General features: G+C 43.2%; 1 protein-coding gene across 1 annotated transcript; it reads left to right on the top strand.

Moving 5' to 3' along the window:
- The first annotated feature begins 6,902 nt into the window (after positions 1-6,902).
- Positions 6,903-11,964, top strand: MRPL19 (mitochondrial ribosomal protein L19). The gene is made up of 6 exons (XM_084512911.1): positions 6,903-7,006; positions 7,216-7,327; positions 8,882-9,000; positions 9,546-9,680; positions 10,638-10,819; positions 11,642-11,964. Exons 1-6 carry the CDS (start codon positions 6,937-6,939, stop codon positions 11,855-11,857), a joined length of 834 nt encoding a protein of 277 aa, XP_084369037.1. The 5' UTR covers positions 6,903-6,936; the 3' UTR covers positions 11,858-11,964.
- Positions 11,965-12,491: the final 527 nt, after the last annotated feature.

Here is a 12,491-nt window from a genome sequence, read left to right as displayed (position 1 = left end):
AAGGTGACATTTGTATATTCAGATTATACCTCAAAAACAGAAGCATCCTCTGGTGAATGATTGAAGCACTGGTCTGTTTGTAGGAGGTGAGGGAAAAAGGGACTGGAGATTCCAATCCTTTTTTCAATTTTTGCTGGACCAGCCCTTTGCAGAGGAGAATCTTTTCTATTCATTACTACACTGTTGACAATTTCTTGCTTCACCTGCTAGCCCCACGAGCCAAAACACCTTCTTCTTCTTTCCTGCAACAACAGGTAGAATTAGTTATTTTCAGCTCACCAAATCTTCCCCGAGACAGCACACCAGCTAGCATCCCCATAACCCTCCCTCCACAAAATGCACCTTCTGACATGAGAGGAAAACAGCTCTGTTCACTACAAAGAGTCCCAGGGTGACCTGAGCGCTGATTTGAGGAGTTTTCAGTGAAAAACAACTGCCACAAATGGTGTTAGAATTACCTAGAAGAGTGGAGGGCTTCTTCAGCTGGGTTAGGAAGCCGGTGTCCATAGTTGCTGCTGCCTTTCTGGGGGATGAGGCAGAGATGTGAAGCTGGTAAAGCCCAGTTCTCAGGTGGAAGCCCTTCTACGAATTCAGTGGATGCTAAGTGAGACGTAAGATGAAGTCACAGTTTCTCTCTCTCACCTATCTTTCTGGAATAACACGGCATGAAGTTGAACCAGCATAGTGGAAAATAATGTCATGATTTCTAAAGGAGTTTTGCAAATCAAGGGATTTGGGATCAAATTTTCTCCTAAGCTTGCTCACTGCTTGCACAGTAATGAAGAGCAGAGGTTGGCTTGGTTTAAAATAATGAAAAGCTGTGATTTGATCATAAATTTTTGGCTTCTTATTTCCCCTGCATGAGAAGGTTGTGATAGTAGGTTTAATTTACTGTGACAAACCGCTGCATTAATGCATTCATCAGGAGAAACAAATGGTCTCCCTTTGAAAGCTCCTGCCCACCTTGAGAGAGTAATGGGGTTATAAATGGAGAAAGAACAAATATTGACTCTATGAAATGTAAAGGTACCTGGGAGTTCACCCATCAGTCTTCAGATTACACCTGCCTTTCAAGATGAATGTTTCTTTTTTTTTTTTTTTTTTCCAATATTTCATTCTTTTTTTTTTTTTAAGCATCTGAGGAAACAGGAGGAAACAGGATAGGGACATTCAACTCAGTGCTCTCTTCAGGTTTTCAAGATGTTCCAGATCATTTCTGAAGAAGCTTGGATTTCTGGCAGGAGGTAGGCATTCCCAGCCCAAGAGTTATCTTTCTCTGCAGTTTGACATAAGCACAGGAGGAATTGCCTGGGCTGGTCAATGAGTTATCTGTTTGAAGGTGTTTCTGCTGAGGCTTTCTGTAAGACAGTTCCAGAAGCTCACCCTCCATCATTTACACTACGGAAGCTCAGAGCAACATACATTCCTTGGCATTCAAACCTATAGGGGCTCGAGAGAATCCAAGAATTTACAACCTAAGGGAAAGGCCCCAGACACTGTTTACTGAACTTAATCTCACTTTGTCACACACCTTGCTTCCTCCTCTAAAGTCATAATATCTCACTCATTTAACCTCTGAGGCAACACTGTAAGAACTGTCTTCTACACCGTCTGTTGGAGTCTGCTTTAGATTCGTTTCAATATTGGCTTCCAAATTAGATTCCTCTTAAGATGCCTTGCAGAACCAGAAAATTAGGAGAACACAGAGTTTTATGTCAGCTGAGATAAACCAGTGCTGTTGTCCCTTTTGTAACTTGTAAGGGTGCCACACATCCCATAGGGAAATCGATGTTGAGTGGACACCCACCTGACAGTCAAAACCCCAAGACAAGGGAAAACCAGCCATGTCTGAAATTGCCAGTTATCTGAAAACAACACAGACTCCTAGAGGACTTCAAAGACATTTCTGATTCTGAACATAGGGCAAGTACCTGCTGAGGCACTGGCACAACTGCCAACACACCAGTTCATATTTCATGTGTCATCTGCCCCCGGTAGAAAGCATCAGCACCTGTTTATTTTTTGCCTGTTAAGGTTATAAAATAGTAATTTATCCTTCCAGGCTGGAATGCAGCAAAGGCAAAAGGAAACGGAAGAAAATAGATGTGCATGAGAACACAGGTGATGTGCCACGAAAGCTATGCCCCTTGTCAGGGGCACGCCAAGAGCCCGGGGCTCAGGTGAGCAGATGTAATCATTGCTCCAGCAACCCCAGGCAAAGAGGAGTCCACAGGTCTGGCAGGGTTAACCACGCGTGGCTCCAACAGGATGTACGCTCCAACACGGCCGAGGCCTGGGGGTGTTTGGACAGAATGAGCTGAAGATTTTCCAGTCCATCGCCTCCCCAAGCTCAGTGCTAGGATGCTGCGTTTGAAGAACAGTTTTCACTCTCCTCTTTGCTTGCTTTACAATAAGGTATAAAATGCTATTGTGGATGTTTGATGGCCATCTCAGTGAACAGCTGTTCAAGGCAGAAGGGGCTGGTACCTTAGGTCATTTTAGGCAACATTTGGGTTTAATAATTTAGTTTATTAAATTTCAGCAACTCACCTTTAGGTAAGCAACAACTCATGCCTTACTGAAGGCAAGGTTCCAGGAAGACAAGATCTGTTTGAATATTCTAATAAAATTTCACTGTGCTCTTTCTAACCTTTCTAGGTTATTTTTTTATGTTCCTTTGCAGCCTCACAGCAGTCCCACACATGTGCTTTGATACCTTGGATAAGGAGGACACAGAAATCCAGGCATTGCCTCATGCCAATGCTGACATGGTTTTTCAGGAGAGCCTAAGGGACTTAGGCAATGGGGCAGATACTCCTGGACTGCATGACATGCATGGCCTCTCAGTCTGAAGAGCACTAAGGCTGCTCCAGCAGAGACTGGTATGCCTACAGCAACTATGAATCACTTGGCAGTTGCTCTGGAAAGGGTAGGATTTAGCTAGGACAAAAGCAGGCCCTGGGCCACTTCCATACAAGCCACAGAGCAGTGGAGCTACTCCACAGCACCCAATCTATCGTGCTTCCAGTTAGCTTCCTTGAGCCTCCATTTCTCCACTGGAAAAGCTGCTCAGGAGACTCAGACAAAAAAGTGCCAGATAACAACAGCCAATATGTCCTAGCAATAAGGGCATATTGAGTGCTTGTCAGGATTCGTTTGTTAGCCTTTCTTTCTCCCCATTTTACCTTTGTGTGGAAACCCTGCGAGTAGGGATCGCTTGTAGGCTCTGCATGTGGTCGCATGACTGTACAAACCAACAAAGTACAGATGAGAGGAGAGATGGATGCATTTATGTTGCATAAATGGCAGGGGAAGGAACTTCACTACTGAGATAACAGATGTTAATTTAAGGTTTTAGAAAGGAGTTAGCAAACGCAATGTTTCCACTTTCAAATCCAACTGAAACCAAACTGTGCCAAGTCCTCAGGTCTGTATCAAGCCAGTGTTCGTTCCCATTTCTGAAGGAAATGACTCTGGGTGTTTCCTGTACACCCAAGGAGGAAGAGGTGAGGAAGGCCTCCAGGAGTCAGCCCCATTTCATTTGGAATTGGGCCTCTTGGGACATCCTGTTCTGAACAGTGAACGCACAGCACACCACACCTCCAGAGCAGCTCAGCCCCTTGTAGGTATCTCTTTCTGTACGGAGACATAACAACAGCAGGTGTTACCACTGTTTGCTGTGTTTCCTCTAAAAAGATATCCAAGTTCCCTTGGGGAACATGAAGTTTCACTCCCTTCTTCACACCCTCTGACACTCCACAGACAGCTGCGTTGGGGCTGCTGCAACATGGCCTCAGGTGTTCAGAAGAAATCTTGGAGCCTGTGATTTCAGGCTGCACCACAGCCTGTCTCAGAGGGTGATACTGACAGCCTTCATCCTGTGCTGCAGAGACTGATGCACATATCCATGCTGGGACTGAAATACCAAGTCCCCAGCCTCATGGGTCCAAAGAGCATGCATTAGATGTAGGTAGATAGGTCAGCTCAAGCCTGGAAGCAGTCTACCCGTGTTCACACAACACAAAATAAGAGCCCTGCCCCAACCCTTGTAACAGCTTTGGGGGTTCCTTAATTCACATTCAGTATCACACAGGCTCAGAGGTGTTCTAGACCTCAAGCAGCTGTCTCAGAACTCATTCCATGGTATCACTGGTGCAGCCTGTCAGGCATCTCTGCATCACAAACACATACATTGCTCTTCTCTGCAAATGCTTAAGCAATTCGGTAGCCTTCTTACAGTGAGGGGTCCAAAAGATGACACAATATTTGAGGTGTGGTCTCCTCAGTGGCACATACATAGGGAGAATCACTTCTCTAGTCTTGCTGGCCACACTATTTCTGATGCAGCTTAGGGTGGCATTAGCCTTCTTGGCCACCAGGGTACACCGTTGGCTCAAGTTCAGCCAGCTGTTGACCAGCACCCCCAGGTCCTTTTTCTGCAGGGCAACTTTCCAGCCACTCTGCTCCAGACCTATATCACTGCATGGGGTTGTTGTGACCCAAATGTAGCACTCAGCATTTAGCCTTGTTGAATGCCATACAGTTGGATATGCCTCATCAGTACAGCCTATCCAGATCCCTCTGCAGAGTCTTCCTACCCTCGAGAAGATCAATACTCCTATGCAACTCGGTAGCTGCAAAGTGACTGAGGGTGCACTCAATCCTGTCATCAAGATTGCTGGTAAAAATGTTAAACAAAACTGTCCCCAATACTGAGCCTTGGGGAACACAACTTATGACTGCTCGTCAGGCAGATTTAACTCCAATCACAACAATCCTTGGGACTAGCCAACCAGACAGGTTTTTGTTTTACCAGTGAACAGCACATTTCTTCTGTATCTGGGATGACTGTGAGCACTACAGAACTACTGTGTTCAGTTTTGAAATAAATATTTCAAGAAGGACACTGAAATACAGGAAAAGATTTCAAAGACAGTAACATGAAGGATGTTACTGTCTTCCTTAAATGGAAGACCTTGTCCCCACCTCACAGGTGACAAGAAATGAGGCCAAGCACTACTTTTTACCTGTCTGGGTTTTCTTTCCAACAAAACTCAGACACCCACGCAGGCAATTGCAGTGCATTTTAGTGGGAACAAAACAGAGCTGCAGGGCACAGCATCCCTAGGTTGAGTCATAGCTGCCTGGGCATTGTGGAAACACAACTACAGGATGTTACATGGGACAACCCTCCTCCTCCAGGGCAGATTCGGCCAAAACTCTTATCAAAAAGAACTCAGAGTGACTTGACCATGACTGCATGAGAGGAAGACACACACTTAGTGGGCCATAATTCAAGCTGTTATAAATTTTGTATTGTAGCAGTAAGGAACCACAGCTGAACTTTCCAGGGACCTGACAGAAGGGACTAGAAATATGCTCTACTCAAACAGAACTCATTCAGAGAATTCCCAAAGTCTGTTTAATATTTGCCAGATCACCTGAGCACAGTGATGCCTTTAATTCGCAAATTCTCCTAGAAGCATTTTACAAAAGTGATTAACTCACATGATTCTAAAGTGATCTACATTCTCATAGATTGTGTTACATAGGTAAGAAAAGTAGGAAGGCAGCCCTTCCTGACCTGTATATGACCTGCTCAGCAAAGAAACTGAAGTCCCTTGTACCTGCAAACTCAAGAAAGCTGTCCCCATGAATGGACAGATGAGAACAGGGGGTCCCCCACTAGTAAAATGCTCACACAGTACAAGTGTTGAACCTAGAGAAATAGCTGTTTGCAGGTCAACCTTGATCACCTGCATTTGTGCTGCTTTAACATGGAGCATGCATGGCCAGCTTAGCCAGGCAAACCAGTGGTGCCTCGATTCCAGGGTGCTACAACAAACCACACAGAAACCACACGTGGTGTGCAGGGCCAAGGTGCTGGTCCCTTTAGGGAACCTCAAGTGAGGTGAGGTTCACCTACAGTAATTTGGGAATGCAGTTCCAGGTGTCAGGGTGGTCTTGTTAGGGTGCAGTCAACAGTGGTCAGCCAAGGAGTTAGAAATGGGTCTTTGAATGATCCAATTCTCTTCTTTAAAGCCAGTTGCAAGCCACAAATCTGCATTTTCCCAAATTATAATCCACACATCTCCTTACAACCATTTTGAGATCTCCTCAACCACCATTAAAGTATTGGGATTATCCCTATCTATTCCTCACCACCAAGAGAAATATCTTTCTACCCCTTTTAATAGCACTTACGCAGTGAGAATTTAGTAACAGTTTATTATTATTATTATTATTATTATTATTATTATTATTATTATTATTATTATTATTATTATCTTTACTTCAAGAGGTGTATTCAGTGTTGGTGGAGAATTTTTGTATTTTAATGGCTAGAGTGCCCCCTTCTGTCACATCAGTGTCCCAAACATTAATTCCTCTGTCAGATTAGTAGATTATGAAGAAATAATACTGTGGTTTGTCATCTGCACAGCGTGTCACCAAAACAAGAGTTAAGCATCCAAGCAGATAACCACAAACTGGAAAATAACTCTTGTTAACGAGGGGGCTCTGGCAGGCTGCAAAGTCACCCGCCACAAATAACAGGGGCTGAGGGGACCTCCCCAGCAACGTGATTGATGAAATTAGTTGATGAGGCCAGGCCTATTTTGACAGGAATCCCTGCAAAAAATTAAACAACGGGGTGTTATTTACAAGTCTGCACCCAGCATTTAAGCTTTGCCTGCGCAGCCACTAATGGAATCCGGGCTGTTACCGAGGAAATCTGACTGAAAACAAAGGTAAGCGCGGAGCAGCTCAATAACACCAATGCATATAATCATTAAAAAAATAATAATAATAATAAAATAAATAAATAAATAAATAAATAAATAAATAAATAAATAAATAAACGATTCGCGCTGAGGTATCTTTTGGCCCTCCGCGCTTGCCCTAATCGCCCTGCGCGCCTGCGCCGGCAGCGAGGAAATGGCGGCTGTTGCCATGGCGGCGGCCTGCGGGAGGCTGCTGCTGAGGGGCGCCGCTGCTCGGCCCAGCAGTGAGCGTCCCCCTGGCCCCCTGTCCTTGTGTCCTCCTGTCCGTCTGTCCCCTGTCCCTCTGTCCTCTTGTCCCTTCGCCCGTGGGCTGCACTTCAGCGCATCCCCAGGGTGGGAGCCCCAGGCTGGGGCTTGGGGTTTGGGGGAAGGGACACCCGGCTTGAAACGCCTTTATTTTCATATTTTTTTAAGGAGTATTTCATTCTTACAGGGTGTTTCTCCTCCTCGGGGTGCCGAAGGAGCACGGATGGAGAGACAGCGAAATTCCAGCCGCCCCCGAAGCCCGTCATCATCGACAAGCAGAGGCAGAGGGAGGAGAGGAGGTAGGGCGGCCTGGGCTTGCCGTAGGAAAAAACCGTTAACGCTTTTCCAAATTAGCAGTTGGAATTTCCAGTTAATGTATTTACAAATTTGGGGATTAGTGGATTAAGTTTTCCTCTGTTAAAGACATTTATCTCCTCAGTATACCAGGAGATGACCCAGACACAGGTCAAGTGTCTGCTTTTGCCTCACGTCTAGAGCTCAGCTGTGAGCCGACCGCAAACATTGCTGGTATCAGCAGTGGTAGCCTTCACAAAATTTCTTCTGAGTGTTTTTGTTGTCTCATAAATCTGTTTGCGTCACTTTAAATGACACAGTGGTTAAAATGGTAGTGCTGTGCTGGAGAGAGGAGAATGGCAATATAGCATTGTGCATATTCCACCCTGAAACGCATAGTATTACGGCAGTGCATGAATGGGAAAATTACTAAAAATCAGACCATAGAAGTCTTTCACTCTGCCTTTGGATCTGTAAGTATAAATATCTTCAGGCACTGGATACTGTCTGATTTTGGAGTGCTCCAATGTGAAGCCAGGAGCTGGACTTGATGGTCTCTGTGGGTGCCTTCCAGCTGAAGATGTTCTGTGATTAAGTTAGGAGTCTGCACAGCCCACCTAAGGCATACAGCGTGTCATACAATCGCTGGGCAGAGCAGGGAGCCCCATTTGAATAACGTTGCTTTCTTCTGAGAGCATGTAATGGAGATCAGGAGCAGACCTGTTGTTGTCTGCCATCTCTGTGTCAGCACGAACCAGAACCTCTGTGCTGCCCTGTGTGTTGTCTTGTTTGTCCCCTGTAGTCCCTGTAAGGTTTGTAAGGCAAGCTTATCTTTGTCTTCTCCTTTTTTGTGTTCTCTTCTGGACAAATCCAGGAGTTTTAAGTGAGTTAAATGTGTCCAGCTTCATTCTCTGAGGCTAAGCTGTCACAGCAGCCAAGCCAGAGTGACCACATGCAAACGGTCTATTGGAAGTGGCCCTCAGACCAAGCCAGTACCGTGTCAGGAAGCCTTTGGCTTAGCAGTCAGAAACTGAACTCCAGGGCATGAGGAAATTCCTTGGCACAGTATAATTTATGGGAGTAGAAAATAACTTTAAGAGTCTCTTTTAGCTTCTCTAAAGCAAACAAATATTTATGCTGTGTCCTGTAGGCTCTGTTTGGCTGTCTGCAAAAACTGATAACAAATTGTTCCACATCTGTTACTATAAAGTCATTAAATAGTAAGCGTTCTGCCATGGGGATTACAACTAAAGCATGAAATAATCTGTTCCTAAGCTGTGATGACAGTAACAGAACTGATCTCTCTCAGTCAGCTTTTCTGAGAACAACATTTATTCTTTGTTTGGAAAAAAAAAATCTGTAAAAAAAGCTTCTCGGAGAACAAAAAAATAAATAAATCAGTAACTTCGTGAACTGCAGTTCATATCTCCAAAAAGGCAGCTGGTACAGATGGTTCGTGGGTGGTTATTTTTAATTTCCAGGCAAGCATTTGGACACTTCTGGTGCTTTTTATGCAAATGATTTTGTTTAATACTTAAACAATTTGGATTTTCTTATAGGTACTTGAGCCCTGAATTTATACCTCCCAGAGGGAGAACAGATCCTCTCAAATTCTATATCGAAAGAAAGGATATGATACAGAGGCGAAAAGTTTTCAACATCCCAGAGTTCTATGTTGGTCAGTAACAGAACTGCCAGAATTTTGTCAATATTGTTCGTTGGCTGGGGAGATTAAAAAGTGTGCTCTGACACTGTTGGATATCATAGAACATCACAGTATCGTGTGTTAGATTGACTAGTTCGTAATGCTATGCGTACTACTTCATGTTTTAATTTAATTTTTACATCTAGCTTACATTGAAAAGATTATACTGATGTGTTTCTGCTTGGTTGTTTTTTAAGTCCTGGTACTTCAGTGTATGGTTTACCAGTAAAGCTGAAGAAAGGAAAATGCATTATATTATTTGTATTCAATTTGTATAAAGAGTAAAAGATAAATGTGAAAGGCTAAAGATGAAGAAGGTTCTAATTAATCTGCACTCGCTTTAATATTTATTGATTCGGGGCACATTAAAAGTGTATTTTGTTTCTGGCATTTTTAGTGAAAGAGAAAACATTTTTGAAACATACTGAAATATGGGCACTTCAGCTGATGCTTATACATATTTAGTACATCTTCACATCTTTAGTACATCTAGCATCCTTTTATTTATTTTTGGGCAGGCAGCATACTCGCCGTTACTACTGCGGATCCATATGCTGATGGCAAAACCACCCGCTTTGTGGGCATCTGCATTCAAAGAGGAGGGAAGGGGCTTGGTGCTACCTTTGTGCTTCGGAATGTTATAGAAGACCAAGGTGGGTTTTAACTTCAGCGGTTATGCCACACGTTTGAAGGCATGGCACTGCTTACTGGTTTTATGTCTGTATACTTAGTAGTTTCTGATCTGTGCTCTGATGAGACTGTGTGGTGTGGTTTCACACTGACAGGCAGCTAAACTCCACCGTGCTGCTCTCTTATTCCCCAATAAAAGTTCGTGGGTTGAGATAAGGACAGGGAGATCACTCAGCATTTACAGTCGGGCAGAACAGACTCAGTGTAAGAGATTCATGTAATGGCTCTGGCCAACAGCAGCTCCCTTTGGAGCCAGCTGGAACTGGCTCTGCTCTGACGTGGGGCAGCTGCTGGGCTCTGCTCACAGAGGTCACCCCTGCAGCCCCCTGCTACCAGAACCTTGCCACGTAAGTCTAATGCGATGCAATTAATTACGGTTGTGCTTATATTTGAGCCTAGAAAGCGTACTGCTAGCCATGTAAATACAAGCCCACTTTGAGCAGCGTGTGTTTACATGTACTGGGGGTGTATGCATGAACTGTGTAGCTAGCACAGATTAGCAGAGTTTTATAACCTCTTACACTATTTCATGACAAAGTTTGGAGAGGTGGAAATATCAATATTCTGAGATGAAATACAAAAGGGCTGGGTGTCTGTACATATATGTATAGTTTGTATGTAGCTGTCATGACCAAACGGAAGCACTGTTGAAAACCCAAGGTTTTCTTCTTCAAATTTCATTCGTTTGATGTCTCTCAGTCTGTTCTGTTAGCCAAAACTGGATTTAGAGATTTGCAGTTGCCTGTGCGGACACAATGCACATGGAATATCACGTGCACGCAGCACTGTGTATGTATTTCCCTGTACAAGTAGAAGGCAGTTCTTGAATAATATGGGGATGTAGAACACTGAAGAAATACTAATTTGGTATTAGTATTTCCAGATGATTTGATCATTAAACCAGACCTTCTCTCCCTAAGGTGTGGAAATATGTTACGAACTGTACAGTCCTCGAATCCAAGAAATCAAAGTTCTGAAGCTAGAAAAGAGGCTGGATGACAACCTGATGTACCTGCGAGATGCCCTCCCTGAATATAGTACCTTTGATGTGAATATGAAACCTGAATCTCGTTTAGACCATGAAGAAATTCCTGTAAACAAGGTAGGTTAATGTTTTAGAGGGAATATGGAGGATAATTCACACACTTCCGGACAAAGGGTCTGATTTTGGGGTGGTCCTGTGTGGAGCCAGGAGTTGGAACTGATGATCTTCATGGGTCCTTTCCAACTCAAGATATTCTGTAATATCTTGGAAGGCTGTTAACAGCTTTTACTTGTGTTACCAGGGTGACAATAGTATATAAAATCATGTCTTTATGCCATGTCTGTAATGAAAGAATGTTCATAATGGAAAATCAGCCATCCTCGTTAACTAACTTGGAAGACACACACACAAAGCTGTGGCTTCTGTGTCACTGAATTAAGTTTTGCAGAGAGTACAGCTTCTGCTACAAAAATGTTAATGCTAGTGCTTTCGTGCTTGTCAGGAAGGAAGAGTTAATAAAATCTCTATCTCAGAAGATCTGGCAACCTACAGACCCCTTGAAAGAATATTAACTCAGTAACTTACAGGAAAGAACAAATTGTTCTCATGCTTTCGTTTTCCAGAGTAATGGGTGGAACTATAGATAAGGAATTATGCTCATTGTATGTGCCAATTTAAGGACTGTAATAAATCAAGACAGTGTTATTTTATCCACGTTAACAGATCTGTCAGCCACGTGGATAGAATGAGCTCTTTTTCTGTCAATAGTGTCAAGTGGGAAGTAGTCCCTTAATTTCCTGACATGACAAACTGGTTTATTTCTATTGCTTGCTTTCTGTTAGAGCAGCGTTTGTCTCAACACTTAAGTTCACAGTCAGTCAAACTTCTGATCACCTAATACCTTTTATGTGTTTTTCTTTTTTAAATCTTTCACCCTAGCTGCAGGTAAGAATGAAACCTAAACCATGGTCAAAACGGTGGGAAAGGCCAAAATACAATATAAAAGGAATAAAGTTTGAGCTGCCTGAGAAAAAAATGAAAGCAGCACAGAAGTGGAGCCAGCCGTGGCTAGAATTTGATATGCTGCGAGAATATGACACTTCAAAAATAGAAGAAAAAATTTGGAAAGAAATAAATGAAGAACTTAAAAAATAATAATGGCTTGCAAAGCTAGGAATTAAGAATTAATACTTTTACTTTGAGTTCAATTAATTTTTGTATGTACATAAGCAAAATATGCAATAAAGTTAACCTTTTCAGAATTTTTAAGTGTACAAACTTGTGGTTGAACGCTGTTTACATGCCTGAAAACATCCACTCCCTTTTCTGAGAAGTATAATACTGTTTGTCCCAGCTTCAGACCTGAGAGGCCTCCTCTTTTAAATTACAGTGAACAGGCATCAACCCTTCATGTTTTTGTGTTGTCACTTCCACCTACTTCTGCTTTATGGAGTAGGTGGGGGCCAGTTGTGAAACTGCCTGCCCCAAGGGTTTCAGAAAGGGGCAGCAGCAGGGAAGTAGACAAATACAAGCCCAACCACATGGTTAGAGTCTTAAGTGCTGTTTAGCTTTCCTGTAAAGACAATCAGTTCTGATAATACACCAATAACAACCTGCCAGAGCAGCAGATACAAACACTTTGAAATCAGCTTTAAAGAATGGAGCCTGAGCAGCTGCTCTTTAAACCAGATCCTTTGAATTAGTTTAAGTTCATCATGAAGCATCACAGAAGTCTCAAGTGCTCAGCTGGGACAGGGGTTGAGCTCATAAACATAGAAAGGCAATTATT

This window comes from Aythya ferina, assembly GCF_964211825.1.
Source record: "Aythya ferina genome assembly, chromosome: 3".
Classification (NCBI taxonomy): domain Eukaryota; kingdom Metazoa; phylum Chordata; class Aves; order Anseriformes; family Anatidae; genus Aythya; species Aythya ferina.
This window is presented reverse-complemented; position numbering and strand designations above follow the sequence as displayed.